The sequence below is a fragment of the Mustelus asterias genome, chromosome 9, assembly GCF_964213995.1.
Source record: "Mustelus asterias chromosome 9, sMusAst1.hap1.1, whole genome shotgun sequence".
Classification (NCBI taxonomy): Eukaryota; Metazoa; Chordata; class Chondrichthyes; order Carcharhiniformes; family Triakidae; genus Mustelus; species Mustelus asterias.
Window position 1 is genome coordinate 109,821,918 of NC_135809.1, and position 25,865 is coordinate 109,847,782.

Consider the following 25,865-nt stretch of genomic DNA (forward strand, 5'->3'; position numbering starts at 1 on the left):
CGAACCCGACTTCACCTTGGACTTAACCGCGCAAGTCAGTCAACAAGAGTTTACAACTGAACACAGGAAGCTTCTCATCATCAAACTCCAGAGTCGCCAAAACAGTCATCCATCTGTTGCTTTATTAACAGAATCAAGGTCACACCTTGGCCAAGCTTTATAGTAAAAATAGAAATCTGTGTTGCTGCAAATTTACTTTAAACATGCCAATACTAGATGAATATTATAGAAGCAATTATATAAAGAGAGTGCAAAAAGAGTTTAGTCATAAAACAGCTCCAGTCAGGGAAAATGATGCACTGCCATCTTGGCTTCACCTCCAACCTCCATGTAAAATCATGAAACATTTTAGCCTAGACTAATTTCTCAACTGATTTATGCCAATTACTCCACTGAACAGCAAGCCGATGAAGATTATGATGAACAGGACGTTCAGCACTGTGGCCGCAATGTTGAGTGAACGGGCTGTGGACGCATAGTGTCGAGCTCCTTCTGCATCTCTCACAACTTTCCGATCTCTAGACTGAATGAAAACAATTGTGAATGCAAATGACCAGACTTGGAAAATCCCCAAACTAGTTGGACATGATAATTCAGTGCTTGAGCTTTGCTAACTTTGAAACGGGACACGGTTATCCAGTTAGTGTTGTTAAAAATCATTCATATTCCGCAAAATTTCCAGCAATTAATTTTTTTTAAAAACACACGCATTGCCCATGAAACACAAGGACAAAGCAGTACAAAATAGTTGGATCTCAGTGATATGGAAGTGAGCAAATGATGTACTTCCTCATCCTTAAAGTTGTTTTTGAAAGTGATCAGGTGAAATCATAGAATCCCTACAGTGCAGAAGGAGGCCATTTGGCCCATCCACTCTACACCAACCACAGTCCCACCCAGGCCCTATTCCCGTAACCCCACACATTTACTCTGCTAACCCTCCTGACACTAGGGTCAATTTAGCACGGCCAATCCACCTAACCCACACATCTTAGGACTGTGGGAGGAAACCGGAGCACCCGGAAAAAACCCACGCAGACACGGGGAGAATGTGCAAACTCCACACAGACAGTGACCCGAGGCCGGAATTGAACCCGGGTCCCTGGTGCTGTGAGGCAACAGTGCTAACCACTGTGCCATTATGCCGCCATGTTGCCCCAGTGTGATAGTCAGGAGAAAGTGTGAAGTTATCCGCTGTGAGAGTACATCAGGCAAACTGGACTGTACCAATGGACATGATGGTCATACAGCTCAGACTAAAATGTTTGGTTGTGTGTTTGCCAGCTTGGTGAACTGGAAGCTCTCACGGCTATGATACAAGGACATCGGTTCGAGCCCCACTCCAGGATCTGAACCCAATTTCATCTGAAACTAACAACATAGAATTAACTGCACAATAACAGAGCATTTGGCCCAAATGTACTTTATCAGCTTGAATGCACGGCACAACTTCCCCGCACCCTCTGCATCTCATCCTAAATGGTATACACTTCAATTCCTTCCTCCAAAATGCGCTTATTGAAAACAAAGCGCTGAAAGAGACTATTCAGTCCATTGAATCTGCACCGACACTCCAAAAGGGCATCTTACCCAGGCCCTACCCCCACAAATGGTCAATCCATCTAACCTGCATATCTTGGACACTAAGGGACAATTTATCATGGCTAATCCATCTAACCTGCACATCTTTGGACACTAAGGGTCAATTTAGCATGGCCAATCCACCGAACCTGCACATCTTTGGAGTGTGGGAGGAAACCGGAGCACCCGGAGGAAACCCACACAGACACGGGGGCGGCACGGTAGCACAGTGGTTAGCACTGCTGCTTCACAGCTCCAGGGTCCCGGGTTCGATTCCCGGCTCGGGTCACTGTCTGTGTGGAGTTTGCACATTCTCCTCGTGTCTGCGTGGGTTTCCTCCGGGTGCTCCGGTTTCCTCCCACAGTCCAAAGATGTGCCGGTTAGGTTGATTGGCCAGGTTTAAAATTGCCCCTTAGACTCCTGGGATTCGTAGGTTAGAGGGATTAGTGGGTAAATATGTGGGGGTAGGGCCTGGGTGGGATTGTGGTCGGTGCAGACTCGATGGGCCGAATGGCCTCCTTCTGCACTGTAGGGTTTCTATGAATTATGCAGACTCCGCACAGACAGTGACCCAAGGCCAGACTCGAACCCGGGTGCCTGGCGCTGTGAAACAAGCAGTGCTACCCACTGTGCCGCCCAAATTGGGGGGGGGCTGGAAACGTTAACACTGTTTTCACTTTCAACTGTTATTCCCAGGGCTGCTTGAGATTTTGCAGAACTTTATCATTTCACATCTCCAGCATCGGCAGATTTTCGTTTCATCTGAAAATTTGCTTATCTTGTTTCCTCCACCAGCTCCGGCGGTAAACAGTCTCTCTTACGTTTCCTGTTTTCCTCCAACAGTGGCTGGACTTACAGAGTCTGGACTTACAGTGTCTGCAAAGCGCATGGAGACACCTGGTGGCCACGTGTTGAAATGCAATTCTCTCTTTCGTTGAATTTATTAGCCATTTCATCATCTTTATTTATCTTTATTTATCCGGTCTTTCTCCCTTCAACAAGTGGAAACATTCTTTTCATGCCTAACCTAGTAAAACCTCGCAGTTGGAGGAGGTTGTCCCATATGACTTCAAAACTACCACCAGTTGGCCGATTACATGTCTTCAATTTGTAACACTCTGTTGCTCACAGATGTAAACAGATGTACAGACAAGGGTTAATGGAGGAAAACCAGATCGGGTTGTTAAAGACAAATCATGTGTAAAATGATTGGATTATTTGATGGAGTGACAGAGAAGGTTGGTTAAGGATGTTGCCAGGAACCTCAATAAAGAGGAGAATTTGGAAAAGTTCTCCCTGGAACAGGGAAATATAAGACGTGACTGGATAAAGGTTTTCAAGGTGATGAAAGGTTTTATAAATTCGATAGAGAAAAACGATTCCCTCTGGAGAGTGAGTCAATAAAATCATTGGGGGGAAAAAAGAGTTGAGGAGAAATGTTTTTCACTCAGTTGTTAGGATCTGGAACATTCTATCTGAAGAGCCGCTGGACGCTGATGCCATGAATAATTTGGGGCAGCAACTGAAGAATGAGGAATTTACAGAGTTATCGCCAATAAAAAAGAGGTGAGGAACTCAACATGACTGCTCTTCTAAAGAACCAGCACAAACCCGAGGGGCCAAATAGTCACTTTCTGTGCTGTAAGTTTCTATGATACTCAGTCTGTAACACTTTGTAGATTACATGTATTCAATTTGTAATAGTTTCCCGAGTAAAAAACAGACACAAATGATTAACAAGACGGCAGAGGTTTCCCAGGGAGATTTTCTCATTATTAAACACAGTCCATTAGACCCGGGGTCTCACAGCTCTGTGAACTTCAGCAAAAGTTGGCTGATACTAGGACTGGTTTTCCTCACTGCATTAGCGTCAGAGAGCCCCTATTCCACTCCCCGCTCCCCTTTCCTTCTTAATTTGTGCCTCTGCCTCACCCAATAATGTTCCACCCTCCCGCGGGTCTCAGTTCCCTCCCCCCGATGGTCTCTGCTCCCTGCTCCCCGGGGTCTTTCTCCCCGAGCCCCTCACTCACTTTGACCGAGTAAACCAGCGCCACGAATCCCAGGCAGCAGAAATTCAAATAGAAGAAGTTGAAGATGGACCAGAGGAAATGGTCCCGCACCGGGGGCACATTCTGGGCCACGGTAATGACGGTGGATTGGACCTGCTGCTGTCCCGGGTACGGGTAAGAGTTGGGATTCATCGTCACTTGCTCGGATCTGTACTCCATCCTAATCCCAGTATCAGTGAGGCAGCAAACTGAATGTGGACCACACGGGACTCTGCAATTTATACAGAGGGGCGGAGCGAGGCTCTGAAACCTCCTCCAACAGCCCAGCTGATATATGTACCAGATGCATCAAGTCCCCCCTCCCAGGCCTCAGCATCGAAGATGCCAATCCTTTTACTAAATGTAAGGTATCAAGGTCGCAGGAGTGTACCGGCAGACAGGAAGGTGGGTTGAAGTGTGTCTACTTCAATGCAAGGAGCATCCGGAATAAGGTAGGTGAACTTGGAGCCTGGATTGGTACTTGGGACTACGATGTTGTGGCCATTAGGGAGACATGGTTAGAACAGGGACAGGAATGGTTTTTGGACGTTCCGGGGTATAGATGTTTCAGTAAGTGTGGGAAGGTGGTAAAAGAGGTGGGGGAGTAGCATTGTTAATCAAGGATAGTTTAACGGCTGCAGAAAGGCAGTTCGAGGGGGATCTGCCTACTGAGGTAATATGGGCTGAAGTTAGAAATAGGAAAAGAGCGGTCATGTTATTGGGAGTTTACTATGGGCCCCCAAATAGCAATAGAAATGTGGAGGAGGAAATTGCAAAGCAGATTATGGATAGGTGTGGAGGTCACAGGGTAGTTGTCATGGGTGACTTTAACTTTCCAAATATTGATTGGAACCTTTATAGGTCAAATAGTTCAGATGGGGCAGTTTTTGTACAGTGTGTGCAGGAGGATTTCCTGACACAATATGTGGATAGGCCGACAAGAGGTGAGGCCACATTGGATTTGGTACTGGGTAATGAACCGGGCCAAGTGTTAGATTTGGTTGTGGGAGAGCACTTTGGAGATAGTGACCACAATTCGATGTCTTTCATTATTGCAATGGAGAGGGATAGGGCCGTACGGCAGGGCAAGGTTTATAATTGGGGAGGGGTAATTATGATGCGATTAGGCAAAAATTAGGGAGCATAAGATGGGAACAGGAACTCTCAGGGAAAGGCACAAATGAAAAGTGGAGCTTGTTCAAGGAACAAATACTGCGTGTCCTTGATAGGTATGTCCCTGTCAGGCAGGGAGGAAATGACCGAGTGAGGGAACCATGGTTCACAAAAGAGGTTGAATGTCTTGTCAAGAGGAAAAAGGAAATGTATGTAAGGATGAGAAAACAAGGTTCAGTTGGGTCAATTGAGGGTTACAAGGTCGCAAGGAATGAACTAAAAAAAGGGCTTAGGAGAGCTAGGAGGGGGCATGAGAAGTCTTTGGCGGGTTGGATCAAGGAAAACCCCAAGGCTTTTTACTCTTATGTGAGAAATAAAAGAATGACCAGGGTGAGATTAGGGCCAGTCAAGGATAGTAGTGGGAATTTGTGCATGGAGTCAGAAGAGATAGGAGAGGCGATGAATGAATAATTTTCTTCAGTGTTCACCAAGGAGAGGGGCCATGTTTTTCAGGATGAGAGTGTGATACAGGCTGATAGGCTGGAGGAGGTAGATGTTCTGAGGGAAGATCTATTACCAATTTTGAAAAACCCGAAGGTCGATAAGTCCTGGGCCAGATGGGATATATCCTAGGATTCTTTGGGAGGCAAGGGATGAGATTGCAGAGCCTTTGTCTTTGATCTTTGGGTCCTCACTGTCCACGGGGATAGTGCCAGAGGACTGGAGAGTGGTGAATGTTGTTCCTCTGTTCAAGAAAGGAAAGAGGAATGACCCTGGTAATTATAGGCCGGTTAGTCTTACTTCGGTGGTCGGTAAGTTAATGGAAAAGGTCCTGAGGGATAGGATTTATGACCATTTGGAAAGATGTAGCTTAATCCGGGATAGTCAACATGGATTCGTGAAGGGTAAGTCTTGCCTCACAAATTTGATTGAATTTTTTGAGGAGGTAACTAAGTGTGTAGATGAAGGTAGAGCAGTTGATGTAGTATACATGGATTTTAGTAAGGTGTTTGATAAGGTCCCCCATGGTCGGCTCATGAAGAAAGTAAGGAGGTGTGGGATAGAGGGAAATTTGGCCGATTGGATAAGTAACTGGCTATCTCATAGAAGACCGAGGGTGGTGGTGGATGGAAAATTTTCAGACTGGAGATCAGTTACCAGCAGTGTACCACAGGGATCAATGCTGGGTCCTCTGCTTTTTGTGACTTTTATCAATGACTTGGAGGAGGGGGCTGAAGGGTGGATCAGTAAATCTGCTGATGACACCAAGATTGGTGGAGTAGTGGATGAGGTGGACGGCTGTTGTAGGCTGCAAAGAGACATTGATAGGATGCAGAGCTGGGCCGAAAAATGGCAGATGGAGTTTAACCCTGATAAGTGCGAGGTGATTCATTTTGGTAGGACAAATTTGAATGCGGATTATAGGGTCAACGGCAGGATTCTGAGGAATGTGGAGGAACAGAGAGATCTCGGGTTTCATATCCACAGATCTCTGAAAGTTGCCACTCAGGTGGATAGAGCCGTGAAGAAGGCCTATAGTGTGTTAGCGTTTATTAACAGGGGGTTTGAGTTTAAGAGCCGAGGGGTTATGCTGCAACTGTACAGGACCTTGGTGAGACCACATTTGGAATATTGTGTGCAGTTCTGGTCACCTCACTATAAGAAGGATGTGGAATCATTGGAGAGAGTGCAAAGGAGATTTACCAGGATGCTGCCTGGTTTGGAGGGTACGTCTTATGAGTAAAGGTTGAGAGAGCTAGGGCTTTTCTCTTTAGAGTAGAGGAAGTTGAGAGGCGACTTAATAGAGGTTTATATGATGATGAGGGGGATAGATAGAGTGGACGTTCAGAGACTATTTCCTCGGATGGATGTAGCTGTTACTAGGGGGCATAACTATAAGGTTCATGGTGGGAGATATAGGAGGGATGTCCGAGGTAGGTTCTTTACTCAGAGAGTGGTTGGGGTGTGGAATGGACTGCCTGCTGTGATAGTGGAGTTGGACATTTTAGGAACTTTCAAGCTGTTATTGGATAGGCACATGGAGCCCACCAGAATGATAGGGAGTGGGATAGCTTGATCTTGGTTTCGGACAAAGCTCGGCACAACATCGAGGGCCGAAGGGCCTGTACTGTGCTATACTGTTCTATGTTCTATATTCTATGTTCTATGTTAAATGCATTCTCTCGACATGATAACAAAAAAACAGCTGAATGTACCGGTTGAGGCAACGTCTATCGGCCCTGACAAATTTAGTTTAGTTATTGTCACAAGTAGACTTACATTAACACTATAATGAAGTTACTGTGAAAATCTCCTAGTCGCCACACTCCGCCACCTGTTTGGATACACTGAGGGAGAACTTAGCATGGCCAATGCACCTAACCAGCACTTCCTTCAGGTTGTGGGAGGAAATCGGAGCACCCAGAGAAAACCCACGAAGACACAGGGAGAATATGCAAACTCCACACAGCCACCGACCCAAACAGGAATCGAACCCGGGTCCTTGGCACTGTGAAGCAGCAGTGCTAACCACTGTGCTACCGTGCTGCCCACATAGAATTATTAGAATTAGACAACATAGAATTATTGATAGTTACAACAGTGCAAAGGTCATTCAGCACCACTTCAGAGGGCAGTTAAGTGTCAATCCTCATTGCTTTGGGTCTGGAGTCACATGTAGGCCTGGCCAGGTAAGGGTGGCAGATTTCCTTCCCTGAACGGCGTTACTGAACCAGATATATTTTATCACAACACTGTCACTATTAATAAGATTAGCTTTTAATTGCAGATTTCATTAATTGAATTTAATGCCACCAGTTTCCCTGGTGAGATTTAAACCCATGTTCACACAGCGTTAGTTTGAGCCTCTGGATTTCTAATCCAGTGACACTACCACTATGCCACCTCTCTCCTGCAATTTTGCTGGTCCCAGTCCCCAGCTCTGGAAAAAGTCCCACTTTTTTCCCTGAGCTAATTAACCAATTCGCCATTGAAAGCCATGAGTGAATCTGTTCCCCCACATTCGGGCAATGCTTTCCGATCATAGCCAGTCACTGCATAAAAGTTCCAAATCTTACAAACCCATAGCCATTGCCATTTAGAAGGACAAGAGCAGTACAAAACTGGGAACACCACCATGAGGAAGTTCCCCTCTAAGTCATTCACCATCCAGGCCATCACCATTCCTTCACTGTTGCTGAGTCAAAAGCCTGGAACTCCTTCCCGAACAGCACTGTAAGAACTGCAGCAGTTCAAGAAGGCAGCTCACCACCACCTTCCTGAGGGCAGTTTGGGACGGGAAGAAATGCTGGCCTGACCAGTAAATTAATTTTTCAAAAATCCCTCTGAAATCTGAGTGTGATTCGGCCATTTTGCTTCTCAAGCCTACTGTATGATTCAATAAGGTTTTATCTGATCTTATTGTGGCCTTCTCCGCACTGTCCAGCCTGTCGCCCGCACCTCTATAATCCTCACGTCCCTTGTAGGTCAAAAATTAGTCTCACTCAGCCTTGAATATATTCAATAAACCTCTCTCCACTGTGCTCTAGGAAAGAGAATTTGAAAGGTTAATGACCCTCTGTCACAAACCATGCAGAGGTTATCTGTGAGGGCATCTCAACTTGAAACACCAGTTTGTAGTATTGTATAGTTGTGTTTTCGCAATGGTGTGAGGAGTCCCAGTGAGAATAACCAGCCCAATCATTGTGTAACAATGTCTAATGGCTATTCATTAAATTAAAAAGACAAATACACAAATAGGTCTATAATACTGTAAGACAATTAAATATATGAATTACTAAACACATGCAGGTAGTTTGTATTGCAATTACCCATTGTTCCAAAATATATACATAACCCCTGAACTCCTTAATACTTTCCTGTTCCCAAACAACATCCAACTTAAATAAAGCTACAAATCAAATCCAGCTCTAGTTACCACGCAATACAAGATGGGTGATCAAGTCTGGGAAATGTCTTTTTCTGGTCCAGTGAAGATATTTAAATTGCTGCTTGGCTCAAAAACCTCTTGGATATTAAACCGGCCTCTCTGGCTGTGAGATGTTAAATTGGCCTGCCTGCTTCTTCAGTTGCTGGCAATTATACCCTTGTTCCTCTTTGATTCTCTATGCATTTGGGCTGTCTGCAATCTCTCATTCTGTGCCACTCAAAATTAGCATCTGTATACCTCTACTGATCTCTTAGTCATCTAGCTAAGGTGTTTCCTGGTGATAGCAATGTACAGTAAGAAGTTTAACAACACCAGGTTAAAGTCCAACAGGTTTATTTGGTAGCAAAAGCCACACAAGCTTTCGGAGTCTCAAGCCCCTTCTTCAGGTGAAGGGGCTTAAGGCTCCGAAAGCTTGTTTGGCTTTTGCTACCAAATAAACCTGTTGGACTTTAACCTGGTGTTGTTAAACTTCTTACTGTGTTTACCCCAGTCCAACGCCGGCATCTCCACATGATAGCAATGTACACCAGATTCTGTCTGGATGCCTGCTACTCTCATAACTAGGAAAGGTTGCATCCCATCATCCCTTTTGAATGCTGGCTACTGCTGTCACTAGGCAGATCCATAACATCCTCTTTAAAAAATAATCTTTACCTTAGGCTAATCTTTGTCCAAAGATGTGCAGGTTATGTGGATTGGCCATGCTAAATTACTCCTTAGTGTCAGGGGGACAAGTAGGGTAAATACAGGAGTTGCAGGGTTAGGACCTGGGTGGGATTGCTGTCAGAGCAGGCTCGATGGGCCGAATGGTCTCCTTCTGCACTGTAGGGATTCTATGATTCCTAAATGAGAGACCCATTATTCTGAAACTGCTCACCATCCCCCACCACCGCCCCCCCACCCCACCCACTGCGTTCCAGATTTTCCCCACAAGGGGACACATCCTCTCAGCATTCACCCTGTTAAGCCCCCACGGAATCTTATTTTTCAATAAGGTCTCCTCTCATTCTTCTGAACTCCAATGGTATGGGCCCAATCTACTCAACCTTTCCACAAAAGTCAACCCCTTTATCCTAGGAATCAATATAATGAACCTTCTACAACCTCCATTGTGAGAATATTACACATTAAGTAAGGAGAGCAGAACTTTACAGTATTCTACAAATTTATTACCATCCCCCTGTAATTTGTTGCAGTCTACCTCCATGTTGACTTTTGCTGACAATTTGTTGTTGTACTTGCCCTCACTACTTTAAGATTTGCAAAACATTGTCCTTGGGGTGTTTGTTCCTGCTGCTATGCTCAGTACAAGCAAGGGGAAATTGGATATTATGTACTGAGATCATACTTTGTAAAAATTGCCACTATCTCTATTAGGATGGCTGCAAATTAACATGTGAATATGCACATGTAAACCTTGGATGGTATTTGATTCTGTGGTCCACATTTGGTTAAATATGGACTTGAATAGGGGTACTTTGTAGCCACCTGTGATGTTTCATCCTGACACAATGTTTAAACATAATTTGAGGAATGAGAACTATTGGCCTCAAGTGTACCAGTTTGCCCCACCATCTGTGTACAGCCATTATAGCCCAACATCTATATGCAGTGTTCTGGGGTGTTGGGCGGGGGGGTGGGGGTGGGTGGTTTAGGGAGAGGCTTGGGTGTAAGAAGCTGAGAGCAGGTACAGAACCAGGTTGCCCTGGGATGGATTGGACGGGGATGGACTATAAGCAATTCAGGGTGTGCCTAAAGAGAAATGATTGAAAGGAACCAGTGCCATATTCAACATTGAAACATTTCAGGTACACCTTTCCTTTATGAAGCTCTGTAACAGATTCTACCTCAAATATCACTTGCTAAGGTGTGAAATTGAATTTACATTTCCGAAAGTAAAATGATTCTGAAAGATTTTTTGGCCTATGAAAAGAACAACATTTAACTGGGTTACATTTTTATTGGTTATTGAGAAGATTCAGGATAGAGAGAGATAAATTATGGCTTAATGAACAAGTGAGATATGGGACCAATAGTTTTTGCAGAGCCCAGCAAGATGCAGAGTGCGAGCACAGCCGGTAAAAGGCGAAGTGAAACCTGGGAATTGGGCAGATTTGTAGAACATTGTGGCTGAGTGTTACTGCATTATTGGATATTCCTACCAAACCATGGAACAGCGGACATGATTTTCACTGCTTGACACCCTCAAGAGAAATGCCAGGAACAACATCAATCACTCTACACGGCCTTCATTGATCTGACCAAGGCTCTTGACTCAGTCAATCAGGAAGTGCTATGGAAGAGCCTGCCAAAGGCTGGTTGTCCAGAGAAACTCATCAACATTCTCTGACTCCTCCACACGACCGGATGTTGGTGGCACTCCTCCACTGATGGAAATAAGACAGAAATTTTTGAGGTCAAGACTGGCATCAAGCAAGAATGTGTCATCGTCCCCACCTTTCATCACCACCATCCTTCAGCTTGTTAAGAATAAGCTTTCCAGTGGACTAGACTGGTCGCCGAAGATAGGATATTGGGAAGGTAATAGTCTCATTTCAATGCGTAAACTAATAGTCATAGGTAGAATTAATATCCCTCTCACCTCCAATTCTTCTGCAAATCTTTCAGCACCTCAGTTTCTCCACCTGTTCCTCAACACTCAGTTCTCTCCTCCTTCCCCTCAATTTTCCCCTTCTTCTCTGTTGCCACCCCCCTTTCCACATCCTTAGTTTCTTCCCCTTGGTTTTCCTCCTTTCTCCCCCCCAGTTTTTCTCCCTACAGTTTTGACCCATTTTCCCCCCCCCACCCCCGTGCACACCACGCTCCCAATTTCTTCCCCTCCAAGTTTGTCCCTCTTTGCCCTCCCTGTGCCTTCAGTCCCTTCTCCTCTTCCCCAGCCTCCAAGGTTTCTCCCCCTCTTCGACCTTCCAACTTCTCCCTTTCATCACTCCATGTCTCTTCTCCACCTGTGCTTGTTTCTCTGTGTCTCCCATCCACGTTCCCCACCCCATTTCTGCCCCTCTCCCAAAAGCTCCTCCCCTTCTTGCCCCCATTTCTCCTCTTCCCTATTTTTGTCCTATTCCTAGTTTCTTCCTGCTCTCTCTTGCATGCGCTCTCTCTCATATTGCCTTTTCTAGTTTCCCCATATTGCTCTCCCAGTGATTCCCCTCCGATTTTCGCTCCATCATTCCAAGTCTATCCTCTCATCCACTAAGTTACTTGCATTTCTCCTGATATTTTTCCCCAGTATCTTTCCCTGTTACCCCATTGACCCATCTGACCCCCAAAGTTTCACCCCAATGTCTCTGAGGATACAGTCTGAGGATTCAGGGTGGACCATTTAGGATGGAGATGAGGAGACATTTTCTTCAGCCAAAGAGTGGTGAGCCTGTGGAATTCACTGCCGCAGGAAACAGTTGATGCCAAAACATTGAATGTATTCAAGACGCTGCCGGATATAGCACTTGGGGCGAATGGGATCAAAGGTTATGTGGAGAAAGCAAGATTAGTCTATTGAGTTGGACGATCAGCCATGATCGTGATGAATGGCAGAGCAGGCTTGAAGGGCCGAATGGCCTCCTCCTGCTCCTATCTTCTATGTTTCTGTGTTTCTCCTCTTCCCCATTACTCCAACTTCTAGTTTCTCCCCCCGCCCCCGCAGTTTGTCCACTAACCCCCTCTAATTTTTCCTTCCCCTCCCATTTCTCCCCCAATTTTCCATTTCTTTTTGTCCACAGTGGCTAGCACTGCTGCTTCACAGCGCCAGGGACCCGGGTTCGATTCCTGGCTTGGGTCACTGTCAGTGCGGAGTCTGTACGTTCTCCCGTGTTTGTGTGGGTTTCCTCCGGGTGCACCGGTTTCCTCCCACAGTCCGAAAGATGTGCTGGTTAAATAGATTGGCCATGCTAAATTCTCCCTCAGTGTACCCGAACAGGCGCCAGAGTGTGGCGACTAGGGGATTTTCACAGTAACTTCATTGCAGTGTTAATATAAGCCTAATTGTGACACTAATAAATACATTTTAAGCTTTCTCTTGATTTTTCTTCCTTGTCTCCATTCCTCCCCCCTCTTCCTTTCAGTTTCTTCTGCACCTTGCACCCTCAGACTCTTCCCACCTTGAAACCCCAGTTTTTCCATTTTTCTCTCCTTCTTCCTCCGGTTAAGTTTCATTTCCTCTTGCCCCCTGTTTCATTCCTCCAGTAGAGGGGAATTTCACAGTAACTTCATTCCGGTGTTAATGCAAGCCTTACTTGTGACTGATAAATCAACTTTATTTTTTATTTACTTCAGTTTCTCTCAAGCTAATCCCATTCTCTCTCCCCTTCCTAATTTCTCTCCTCCTTCTGTTCAGTTCGTACTCTGTTTTCACCAAGTGTCTCCCTCTCTCCCTCTATCTTATCCTTCAATTTCGCTCCTTCCTCTCTCCCTTATTTTTAATGTTTCACAGGCTGTGGACATTAGATGACTAGGTCAGCGTTCATTGCTATCCCGAAATGCACCAAGAAGTGGACTGCAGTCCACAGATACTCCGAGTGTTGCCCCATCCAAGTTTGGCTCCTCCTCCAGTAAATGTCACTTTTATCCCTTATTTTTTCACTGTCATTTCTCTGTTGTTTCTTCCCCTCTACTCCATATTGCTCTTTCTTGCCCCACCATTTCACCAGATATGTTCCTCACCCGCCTCCTTCCTCCCTAATTTCTCTTCCTCTTTGCCATCTTTCCCTCAATTTACCCCTCTTTTCCATCACTCTGACTCCTCAGTTTCTTCCCTATGCCCACAGTTTCCCTCATTCTCCATTTTGTCCTCTTCAATCCAGTTTCTTGTCTCTTTCCTACAGCCCTCTGCTAGTTTGCACTATTTTCCCCCAGTTTTTTTCCTTTATTGAGCATCCCATCCCACAATTTCTCACCCTTTTAGCACAAAGTATATTCTCTTATGCCTGTTAAGTTTCATTTCCTCTTGCCTCCAGTTTCATTCCCCCAATTGTGCCTGCTTTAGTTTATCTTCCTCTTCCCCATTACCTCACCCCTAGTTTCCTCCCTCCCTTTCTCGTTTGTTGCCACTCCCTCCCCTCACTCTCCAGTTTATTCCCCAAGTGTCTCTTTCTCTTCCTTTGTGTTTCTCCCTTTCTTCTCTCCCTCTACTTTGCAGTGCTCACACCTCTGTATTTCACCTCATCTCCTCTAGTTAATCCGCCCACTCCCTCAGTTCTCCCCTCTCTACTTTTAACCTTGATCCTCCACTGTTTCTCTCCTCTGCCCCAACAATTCCTCCACCATTCCCTCTCTCATCAGTCTCCAACTTCTTCTAATTTCTCTCCCCTGCCAATTGTTCTCCCTCTTACTCCCCAGGCCTCCTCAGATTTTCCCCTGCCCCATTTACTTGCCTCACAATTCCTTTCGCTTCTCCCAATTTAACTTTTCTTCTATTAGTATACCACATTCACCTCCCCCCTCCACCATTTCTCCCAATTTCTACACCAAATTTCTTCCCATTTCTTCCCTACCCACCATCATTAGTTTTTCCCCACCCTCATGCTCTTTCCATGTTATCCTGTCTCCGGCTCCAATTTTGATTCTTACACCACCTCTATCCATTTCTCTTCTTTTCCCAATTTCTTACCCTCTTCCCCTTCTCTTAGTCTCTCGCCATTTCACTTCATCTTGCCCCTTCCGTTTCATCTAGTCTTGTCCCCTCGCTTTTTCTACCTTCTCACCCCCACACTCCGATTTATCCATCTTTCTCCTTTTTACCCTTCGAGATTCTCACATCTTTCTTCCCAGTTTTCTCACGATCTTCACCCCACCCCTCATTTTCCCCTCTTTCCCACCTCATTTCTCTTGCTGTCACCAGTTTCTCTTTCACTTTGTCCCTCCCAGTATCTAACCTCAGTTCCCTCGTCCCATTTTGCCTGTGGTCTCACAATTTCTTCCCCTCTTCTCACCTACAGTTTTATTTCTACTCCTACTCTCCCCAGTTACTCACCCCCTCTCTTCCGGTTTGTGGGAGTTGAGGGGAGACAGGTGGGGAGGTGGATTTGAGACCAGGGAGAGATCAGCCATGACCTGATTGAATGACGGAATTTGCCTACTTCTGCTCCTATTTCCTATGTTCCCCCTTCCCAAAATTCCTCTCGCTTTTCACCCCTATTCACAACCTCTTCCCTGTTGCTCCTCCATCTCCTCTACTTTTCTTCTGAAATTCTCACCCCTTCCACCCCCATTTCTCCCATCAATTTCTCCCCATGTTCCCCACTTTCTTCTCACCTCTTCGCTCCCAAATTTCTCCTCCCATCTCCACCACATTATCTCCCTGGTTTCTCTCCCTCTTCTTCCCTACCTTGCCCTCTCCCTTACTCAATTAATCTCTGGCGCCATCCACCCCAACAATTCACCTCCTAGTTATTGAACTGGTCACACAACAACTGCAGTCGCAAATCCACCAGCCAATGATCACACCTCCAGGGAATGTCTTCAATCAGATTGGGCATCTCGGGGACTCGGAGTTTAGCAGCAGAGGAGGACAGAACAGATTCTACACCAGAGGTCCAGGCACCCACTGAAAATGAATCAATTGTAGAAAGTTCTCAGAATCCTTTAGACTGTAGCCCCAGCCTTCTGCCACTAATAAACTCTGTTCGGTCCAGTTTAGATCTGAACATATCAGTCAGGAAAAGACTAGCTGCTCCACCCATATAGCAGTAATAATCTCCTCTCACAATTCAGATACTCGGCACCTACTGGAGCCCTGTAACCAAGGAGAGAAGTTTCTCTGATCTCCTCACTCGACTAATTGATCTATTGAGCAGACCAATTCAAGGCATCGACCCCTTACCACCCTCCCCTCACATTTCTCCAATGTTTAATTAGCAGGATCTGAACCCTTACACACACACCCCCCCGCCCCTGTCCCCGCCCCAGTCCCCGCCCCATCATATCATAGAATCATTACAGTGCAGAAGGAGGCTATTCAGCCCATTGAGCCTGCACCAACAACAACCCCACCCAGGCTCCATCCCCTTAACCTCACGTATTTACCCTGCTAGTCCCCCTGACACTAAGGGACAATTTAGCATGACCAATCCACCTAACCCGGCCATCTCTGGAGTATCTTCAAGGTTTAATCAGCAGGATATGAATAATAACGTTTCGCGTTTGCTCTTTCCCAGAACAAAGTACATCACTGTCATAGAATAACAGCATTCTACCCTGAACTGCGGAGGGTGTTTTTTTAAAAAAAAAGTATCAACAGGAAATGTTTGCAATTGAACACAGGAAACTTCTGTTCATCAAACTCCAGAATCCCCAAGCCAGTTATCAGTTGCTTTTATTGATACAATCAATGTCTCACCTTGGCCAAATTATATATAAAAGAAATCTGTTTTGCACAAAGTGGTCAGTTTAAACATGCCAGTACATATACATTATTATAGAAGCAATAGAGAGAGAATGAAGAGAGTTCGGTCATAAAACAGCTCCGGCCAGGGCAAGTGAGGCGCTGCCACCTTGACTTCAATCCCAACCTCCAAACTGTTAATGCTTAATTTGGCTTATGCTAATGACTCCACCGAACAGCAAGGCAAGGAAGATTATTATGATCAGGATGCTCAGCACTGTGGCCGCAATGTTGAGTGATCGGGCTGTAGACCCATAGTGTTGAGCTCCTTCCGCATCTCCCAGAAATTTCCGATCTCTAGACTAAATGAAAACAATTGTGAATGCAAAACAACCAGACTTGAAAAATCCCCAGCCGATAATTCAGTGCTTGAAATTTGCTAACTTTGAAAAGGTCTCTGCAAAGTACCATGCAGTAGAAGGAGTAATTGCCCTATTCCGGTTAGCATTGTTATCCCGTTTAGTTTGCGTTATTTAAACAAAAACTTAAGATTTCTAGTAACAAGTACAACTAGATTCTGTCACACTTGATAATATTGCATATATATATATTTTTAAATCATTAACTGCCCATGATTCACATCTAAAGATAAAACAGTACAACTAACTGGTTGTTCAAAATAAATCTCATTACAGTGACATTGAAGTCAGCACGGTGGCACAGTAGTTAGCACTGCTGCCTCACAGCGTCAGGGACTCGGGTTCGATTCCCGGCTTGGGTCACTGCAAAGTCTGCGCATCCTCCCCATGTCTGCGTGGGTTTCCCCCAGATGCTCCAGTTTCTCCCACAGTCCAAAGGATGTGCTGGTTCGGTGCATTGGCCATGCTAAATTCTCCCTCAGTGTACCCGAACAGGCACGAGAGTGTGGCGACTAGGGGATTTTCACAGTAACTTCATTGCAGTGTTAATGTCACCCTACTTTCACTAATAAATAAACTTAAAGACTAACATGATATTCTGCACCTTCTTACCTATGTACTCTATGAATAGTATGTTTTGTCTGTATAGCCTGCAAGAGACAAGTGTTCACTGTATCCCAATACATGTGACAGTGAGAAATCAAATCAAACCTAAAATGTTGGCCTTTTGGTTCAGATCAAGTGTAAGCACCCAAGGTAGCCGATGAGGTTAAATTGAGGCTTCACCTGGTGCGATCTTTTAAAGCCATCTTGGCTAAGTTGAAGCTCCCCCGGGAGGGGGTGCAATGCCTCATCCTGTCAGCTAGGACCTTGTTTGATCAAGCCCAAAATGGGATGTGTATCCTGGTCTTGTCAGCTGGGATCTGGTTTGTTCCTCATGTGGGGACTCGGATTGGATTAATTGGCTTTTTGATTAGGACTAAAGTCCCAAAAGGTACAAAAAAAACCTAAAATGTTTGGTTGTGTGTGTGTCAGCTTGGTGAACTGGAAACTCTCACCGTTGCTATACAAAGACATCAGTTAAAGCCCCACGCCAGGGTCTGAACTCAATTTCATCCGAAACTAACAGAATTAACTGCACAATAACACAGCATTTGGGCTGTACTTTATCAACTAGAATCATAGAATCATCATAGAATCCCTACAGTGCAGAAAGAGGCCATTCGGCCCATCGAGTCTGCACCGACCACAATCCCACCCCCATAACCACAACACATTTACCCGCTAATCCCTCCAACCTATGCATCGCAGGACACTAAGGGGCAATCAACCTAACCCACACATCTTTGGACTGTGGGAGGAAACCGGAGCACCCAGAGGAAACCCACGCAGACACAAGGAGAATGTGCAAACTTCACACAGACAGTGACCCAAGCCGGGAATCGAACCCAGGTCCCTGGAGCTGTGAAGCAGCAGTGCTAGCCACTGTGCTACCGTGCCGCCCTTGAGTGCACCATACAAGCTTCCTCACATCCTAATCGGTATATACTTCAATTCCTTCCTCCAAAATGAGCTTATTCAAAACTGTGTTGGAAAAACTCAATTTGGAAGCAACGGTGAAGAGTGAAACATTGTCAAGTCCAACATCACTCCCCTTCGAATAGTGTCCTAAAGAGGACTCAAACGATAATTCCTATTTCACTTTCAAAAGATATTCCCACAGCTGCTGAGTTTTTCCAGAACGCTTGTGATCATTTCGGATCTCTAGCATTCTTGGTGTTTCACTGTTTTATCCTAAAATGCTCAGCTTGTTGCCTCGACCACACCCTTTTTCTCACCACTGGGTAAAAAGGTCTACTGAAATACTTGTTTTCCCATTCAACAGCGATGGACTTAAGTGGCTGGAGACACCTGGTGGTCACGAGAAGTAGTCCAGATCCCCCTCCCTTTACCATTTTATTTTCGTGGTTCGAATTTTTGGCTCTCCAACAAGTGGGAACATAGTTTTCATGTCTAATCTATTAAAAATCGATCATATTTATATCTGCCATCGGTTAGGAGATTACACGTACTCGCGTAACAGTTTCCCGAGTAAGAAACAGACACAAAATTATTGATTTCCCAGTGAGATTTTCCCATTATTAAACACAGTCCATTAGACCCGGGATATCGCAGCTCTGTGAACTTTTAGCAGAAAACAGGGCATTTTCCAAAGCCTCCAAACTGCTTCGCTCCCCCTCCCCGAACCCCTCACTCACTTTGACCGAGTAAACCAGCGCTATGAATCCCAGGCAGCAGAAATTCAAATAGCCGAAGTTGAAGATGGACCAGAGGAAGTGGTCCCGCACCGGGGGCACATTCTGGGCCACGGTAATGACGGTGGACTGGACTTGCGGCTGCCCCGGGTACGGGTAAGAGTTGGGATTCATCGTCACTTGTTCCGATCTGTACTCCATCCGAATCCCAGTGTCAGTGAGCCAGCAAACTGAATGTGGACCACACGGGACTCTGCAATTTATACAGAAGGGGTGGAGCGAGGGACCAAAACCTCCTCCAATAGCCCAGCTATATGTACCAGATGCATCAAGTCCTCCTCCCAGGTCTCAGCATCACAGATGCCAGTTTTAGCGCCGAGTGCATTCACTCTACATGATACCAAAAAAACGGCTGAATGCGTCGGTTGAGGCGCAAGAGGGCATTCAGTACCTCACTCTGTTCCATATCTCAGCAACTTTCTTCAATTCCCTTTGGGTATCACTGACAAGATTGCCCATCCTTAATTGACCTTGAACTGAGTGGCAGAGGCCTCTTTCATGGCCAAACAAATAAACCAACTCAAATTAACTCAGGGATAAAGTAAAAGGGGCAGTTCCCCAAAAAGGAGGGGGAACAGCCCGAACAGAAGCACAAAGGAAACTTAAAACATCAAATTATAATGTGATTATTAGGGTCGATAAAGCACCCTGCGGTGCCCAACGGGCACGGAAGGCGTCAACCGTGCCCGTGGACACCGCGTGCTCCCTCTCCAGGGACACCTGGCCACGAACGTAGCCGCGGTAGAGGGGCAGACAGTCAGGATGGACGGCCCCCTCGATCGCCCGCTGCCTGGACCTGTAAATGGCGCGTTTCGCCAGGCCCAGGAGCAGGTTCACGAGGAGGTCGCCATCCCAACCCGCCCCTCTCCGCACCAGGTGTCCGTAGATCAGGAGCGTGGGACTGAAATGCAAACAAAACATCAATAAAAGGTTCTTCGGGGAAACAAAAAGGGAGTGCAGCCTAAGACACAAAACATAGACATGGTCCACGGACTCCACAAGGCCACAGAAAGGGCAAGCTTCGGAGCCCGAGAACCAGTGAATCCTACGATTGTGCAGAACTGCTGCATGCATCACCCTCCACCCCAGGTCCCCGATGTCTGAGTGGCAGAGGACAGTAGAGTCAATCGTATTGCTGTGGGTCTGGAGTCAACTGACAACTGTTCCATTGTCACATACTTAACTAGCTTTTAATTGTGGATTTCGTCTTTGAATTTAATGTTCACCAGCTGCTCTGGTGAGATTTGAGCCCATGTTCACACAGCATTCGTTTGGGCCTCTGGATTTCTTGTCCAGTGACATTACCACTATGCCCCCATCTCTGCTGCTCCCACTCCCCAGCTCTTTCCCAATTCTGCTTTTTTTCTGTTGGCTGGCTATCCAATTCTGCTTTGAAAGCCATGAGCGAATTGTTCCCCCGCACTCGCTGCATCACAGAATCCCTACAGTATAGAAGGAGGCCATTTGGCCCATTGAGCCTGCACCAACAACAATCCCACCCAGGCCCTATCCCCCATATCCCCACATATTTACCTTGCTGATCCCCATAAACTACACATCTTGGGACACTAGCGGCAATTCAGCATGGCCAATCAACCTAACCCGCATATCTTTAGACTGTGGGAGGAAATTGAAGCACCCAGAGGAAACCCAAGCAAATGCAGGGAGAATGTACAAACTCCACACAGACAGTCATCCAAGGCCAGAATTGAACCTGGGTCCCTGGCGCTGTGAGGCAGCAGTGCTAACCGTGCTAAATGTTCTCCTCATGTTCCCACTGAAACATAAACATGAGTAGGCCATTTGGCCCCTCAAGTTTGCTCTACCATTCAGTGAATTTATATCTGATTTGATTGTGGCCTTATCTGCAGTGTCCTGCCTGCCACCACCACCTACCCCTGACTGCCTTGTAGATCAAAAATTGAAATTAACTCTGTCTTGAACATATTCAATTAGCCACCCTCCACTGCATCCTGGGGAAGCAAATTTGAAAGACTATTTACCCTCTGAGCAAAAAAACCCATCGCCATCATAAATGGGACACCTGTTATTCTGATTTGATTTAATTTATTATTGTCATATATATTAGTATACAGTGAAAAGTATTGTTTCTTGCGCACTATACAGACAAAGCATACCATTCATTGGGAAGGAAAGGAGAGAGTGCAGAATGTGTTACAGTCATAGCTACAATGTAGAGAAAGATCAACTTAATATAGAAACATAGAAAAACTACAGTACAAAACAGGCCCTTCGGCCCACAAGTTGTGCCGAACATATCCCTACCTTTTAGGCCTACCTATAAACCTCCATCTATTAAGTCCCATGTACTCATCCAGGAGTCTCTTAAAAGACCCTATTGAGTTTGCCTCCACCACCACTGACGGCAGCTGATTCCACTCGCCCACCACCCTCTGTGTGAAAAACTTGCCCCTAACATTTCCCCTGTACCTACCCCCCAGCACCTTAAACCTGTGTCCTCTCGCAGCAGCCATTTCCACCCTGGGAAAAAGCCTCTGAGAATCCACCCGATCTATGCCTCTCAACATCATATATACCTCTATTAGGTCTCCTCTCATCCTACGTCTCTCCAAGGAGAAAAGACCGAGCTCCCTCAGCCTATCCTCATAAGGCATGCCACTCAATCCAGGCAACATCCTTGTAAATCGCCTCTGCACCCTTTCAATCTTTTCCACATCCTTCCTGTAATGAGGCGACCAGAACTGAGCACAGTACTCCAAGTGGGGTCTGACGAGGGTCGTATATAGCTGCATCATTATCCCCGGACTCCTAAACTCAATCCCTCGATTAATAAAGGCCAGCACACCATACGCCTTCTTAACCACCTCCTCCACCTGCGGGGCCGATTTTAGAGTCCTATGGACCCGGACCCCAAGGTCCTTCTGATCCTCTACAGTACTAAGAGCCTTTCCCTTTATATTGTACTCCTTCATCCCATTTGACCTGCCAAATGGCATTTACCTGGGTTGAAGTCCATCTGCCACTTCTCCGCCCAGTCTTGCATCCTATCTATGTCCCTCTGTAACTTCTGACATCCCTCCAGACTATCCACATCCCCACCAACCTTTGTGTCGTTGGCAAACTTACCAACCCATCCCTCCACTTCCTCATCCAGGTCATTTATGAAAATGACAAAGAGCAAGGGTCCCAGAACAGATCCCTGGGGCACACCACTGGTGACCGACCTCCATTTAGAAAAAGACCCATCTATACACACTCTCTGCCTCCTTTGGGCCAGCCAGTTCTGGATCCACAGGGCAGCAGCACCTTGGATCCCATGCCCTCTCATTTTTCGAGAAGCCTTGCATGGGGGACCTTATCGAACACCTTGCTAAAATCCATATACACCACATCTACCGCTTTCCGTTCGTCAATGTGTTTAGTCACATTTTCGAAGAACTCCACCAGGCTCGTAAGGCACGATCTGCCTTTGACAAAGCCATGCTGAGTATTCTTGAGCATACTAAACCTCTCTAAATGCTCATAAATCTTGTCCCTCAGGATCTTCTCCATCAGCTTACCAACCACTGAGGTTAGACTCACTGGTCGGTAATTTCCTGGGCTATTCCTATTCCCCTTCTTGAAAATAGGAACCACATCCGCAATCCTCCAATCCTCCGGCACCTCTCCCGTCTCCATCGACGACGCAAAGATCATCGCCAGAGGCTCTGAAATCTCTTCCCTCGTCTCCCACAGTAACCTGGGGTACATCCCATCCGGACCCGGCGACTTATCTATCTTGATGCCATTCAAAGATTCCAGCACAACCTCTTTGTTATGAGGTAGGTCCATTCAAAAGTCTGATGGCAGCAGGGAAGAAGCTGTTTTTGAGTTGGTTGGTATATGATCTCAGACTTTTGTATCTTTTTCCCAACAGAAGAAGGTGGAAGAGGATATGACCGGGTTGTGTGGGGTCCTTGATTATGCTGGTTGCTTTTCTGAGGCAGGGGGAAGTGTAGACAGTGTCAACAGATGGAAAGCTGGTTTAAGTGATGAACTGGCTTCGTTCACGACCCTTTGTAGTTTCTTGCGATCTTGGACAGTGCAGGAGCCATACCAAGCTGTGATACAACCAGAAAGAATGCTTTCTGTGGTGCATCTGTAGGTGCTGGTGAGAGTTGTAGCTGACAAGCCAAATTTCCTTAGTCTCCTGAGAAAGTAGAGGCATTGGTGGGCTTTCTTAACTATAGCATCCGCATGGAGAGACCAGGACAGATTGTTGGTGATCTGGACACCTAAAAACTTGAAGCTCTTGACAATTTCTACTTCATCCCCATTGATGTAGGCATGGGCATGTTCTCTACTACGCTTCCTGAAGTCGATGGCTATCTCCTTCATTTCGTTGACATTGAGGGAGAGATTATTGTCGTTGCACCAATTCATCAGATTCTCTATCTCATTCCTGTACTCTGTCTCGTCATTGTTTGAGATCCAACCCACTACGATGGTGTCGTCAGCAAACTTGAAAATTGAGTTGGAGGGGAATTTGGCCACACAGTCATAGATGTATAAGGAGTATAGTAAGGGGCTGGGGACACAGCCTTGCGGAGCACTGGTGTTGAGGATGATCGTGGAGGAGGTGTTGTTGCCTATCCTTACTGACTGCGGTCTGTGGATTAGGATGTCTAGGATCCAGTTGCAGAGGGTGGAACTGAACCCCTGGCCACGAAGTTTGGACGTGCGTCTTGTAGGAATAATGGTGTTAAAGGCTGAGCTGTGGTCTATGAATAGAATTTTCTAGGATTTCCTCAACAGAGTACAATTACCTGAGGGGTTGTGTGGGTGTACCTTTTAAGTAACAGTAGTTCTTGCCTTGGTTAATATTACCGGATTTTTCTAGTTAAAAATCTACAAGAGAGTTGTTGTGACTAAGTAGCTACTTGCTTTTTTTGACCAAGTAGGACTTTTGGGGAAGTTGTTTTCTAAGATTTGTTTAAAGTTGTAACTTTAGCCTTGTGTGCTTAAGATTTTTTTTCTTTTGTTCATAAATCTTTTTACATTTAAAATCCAAAAAGTATTACTGGAATTTTATGTTTCAGAGACAAGTAGCTGTTTTCTCTTCTTTCCCTCTGGGCGTTGGCTTGCCCAGCAAATAACATCTGCTGAGAGGTTATAACACTTGATAAGCACAGATGCAAAGTTCTCATTGAGTACCTCAGCCACGCCTACTTCTTTCATAGAAAAAAGTCAATTTTGGTCCCCAATTGACTGCACTTCCCCTTTTACCATCCTCATGCTATTCATATGCCCATTAAAACACTTTGTTGAAATTTTCTGCCAGCAGGATCTACCAGTCTCGCCAATAGTGACACCTCTGACATGTTGTCCCGTGGCGGAGGGTGTGAGGTACTCAAAATCCATAGACATTGGCACTTCTGGAAGATTCCTCCACTCACCAAAGGCCTTCGCCACCAGAAAATACAGCGGGGGGTTGGGGTGCTGGAAAATCCCGCCCTTTCGATTTCCCTTTATCTTGGCTGCCTGTCTCTTTTCATATTTCCTCTTTGCTTCTGTTACAATTTTTTTCACTTCAGAACCCTGTATGTTCAATTGTATTTTCAATTTGAAATCGACATCCTCCGGGTATATTACATGTCTCTGAGAGGATTACCAATCTGTTGGTGCATTTCCAGCACTGGGAGGATTAACCATCTCTAGGTCTATTACCTGTCTCTGGATGTATCAATTACCTGTCTCTGGATATATTAATTATAACTGAGAAAATTACCTGCCGCTGGGAAGGTAGCCTGTCTCTGGGCCTATTACCTGTGCTGGGATATATTACCTAGTCTCTTCGTCAATTAATACTCTTGGAGTATCACTTGTTTCTGAGTCTAATACTTGTCCCTGGGTGGGAGAATTACCTACCTCTGAAAGTATTTATTTATTACCTGTCTCTGGATCTATTTGTGTTACAATCTCCACAGAGACTTATAACTTTAAAAAGAAAGATATCCCTGTGATACCAATGGAAAGAAAACTGATGGGGCATGATTTCACTTTTTTTTTAAATGACCTGAAACACGCCAACTAAAATCAACATAATTTAATATCAATTAACAGATGTCAGATATTTCAAGTTAAATGGTAAATTTCCCTTTCACTAATACAACAAAGTTGTACCTCACAAAGTTACAATTGCTCGCATTACTTCCAGCACAAATGTGACACATTTGCGATCTCAAAATCTTTCCAACTCAACCCTCATTATGTGACATCTTTCGCTTCCCATTCAACTGTTTAAGGCCTTGAATCAAATTCGCCAGCAGCAATTTTTACCCAAAGTCCCCAGATACCGTTAACACCAACAAGATGCACATTGAAAAACCTCCTTCAATTGGGTCACAATAGTCTTGATGACATAGAATGTCCAGAGAGTCCCTTCCCCAATCCCTTTAAGCAGTCTGGTTATCTCTTGGCAAAACTGAAACAACAGCAGTGGATCTTGTCCAACCTACAATTTCCTAATCTCTGTCCTTTCCGACTGTATAACACACAGTAACACAGTCCCTGCTCTGTTCGCTCCTTATTATCAAACAAAAACTTTGATCTGTTCATAGAGAGGTTAGTTTGCTTCCTTTCACATGAATTGTGTGTTTTGAACTGGTTGAAACCTGACATTACTACAAATAGCTTTGTATTTACATTTTGCTTCAACTTTCATTCCTGACCCAATCTCGGGTTACATGGGCATATCCTGGAAGCTAGTAATGTCAGGACCAGAAAGCCAAGGCCCTCTTTTAGAGTACTTCCATTTCACATTGCTCTTAAAAGGAAACATCACACAAAAAGGAAAACAGGCATTTCCCAAAGCACACGGATCATCAAACCTGTCTGTAGAAGGATCACTTGTCTTTTGGAAGTATTAACGTCTCTGGGTAAGTTGCCTGCCTCTGTAAGTATTACCGGTCTCTGGCAGTACTACCCCTGGGGGTACCACCTATCTCTGGGCTGAGAATCTGTCTTCAGATCTAATAAGAACATAGAACTAGGAGCAGGAGTAGGCCATCTGGCCCCTCCAGCCATGATAAGATCATGGCTGATCTTTTCGTGGACTGAGTTCCACTTACCCGCCCGCTCACC

General features: G+C 45.5%; 1 protein-coding gene across 1 annotated transcript; it reads right to left on the minus strand.

Annotated features, from left to right (window-relative positions):
- Positions 1–358: 358 nt before the first annotated feature.
- Positions 359–3,809, minus strand: LOC144499274 (dispanin subfamily A member 2b-like). Its single transcript, XM_078221388.1, has 2 exons — positions 3,612–3,809; positions 359–523 (listed from the first exon to the last, which is right to left on the minus strand). The coding sequence occupies exons 1-2, from the start codon at positions 3,807–3,809 to the stop codon at positions 359–361; spliced, it is 363 nt and encodes a 120-aa protein (XP_078077514.1).
- Between the last annotated feature and the right edge of the window lie 22,056 nt (positions 3,810–25,865).

Coding starts and splice junctions, on each gene's coding strand:
- LOC144499274 (XM_078221388.1), bottom strand. CDS start 3,809: ATGGAGTACAGATCCGAGCAAGTGACGATGAATCCCAACTCTTACCCG. Junction 524..3,611: donor CGCTGGTTTACTCGGTCAAA/GTGAGTGAGGGG, acceptor GTTTTCATTCAG/TCTAGAGATCGGAAAGTTGT.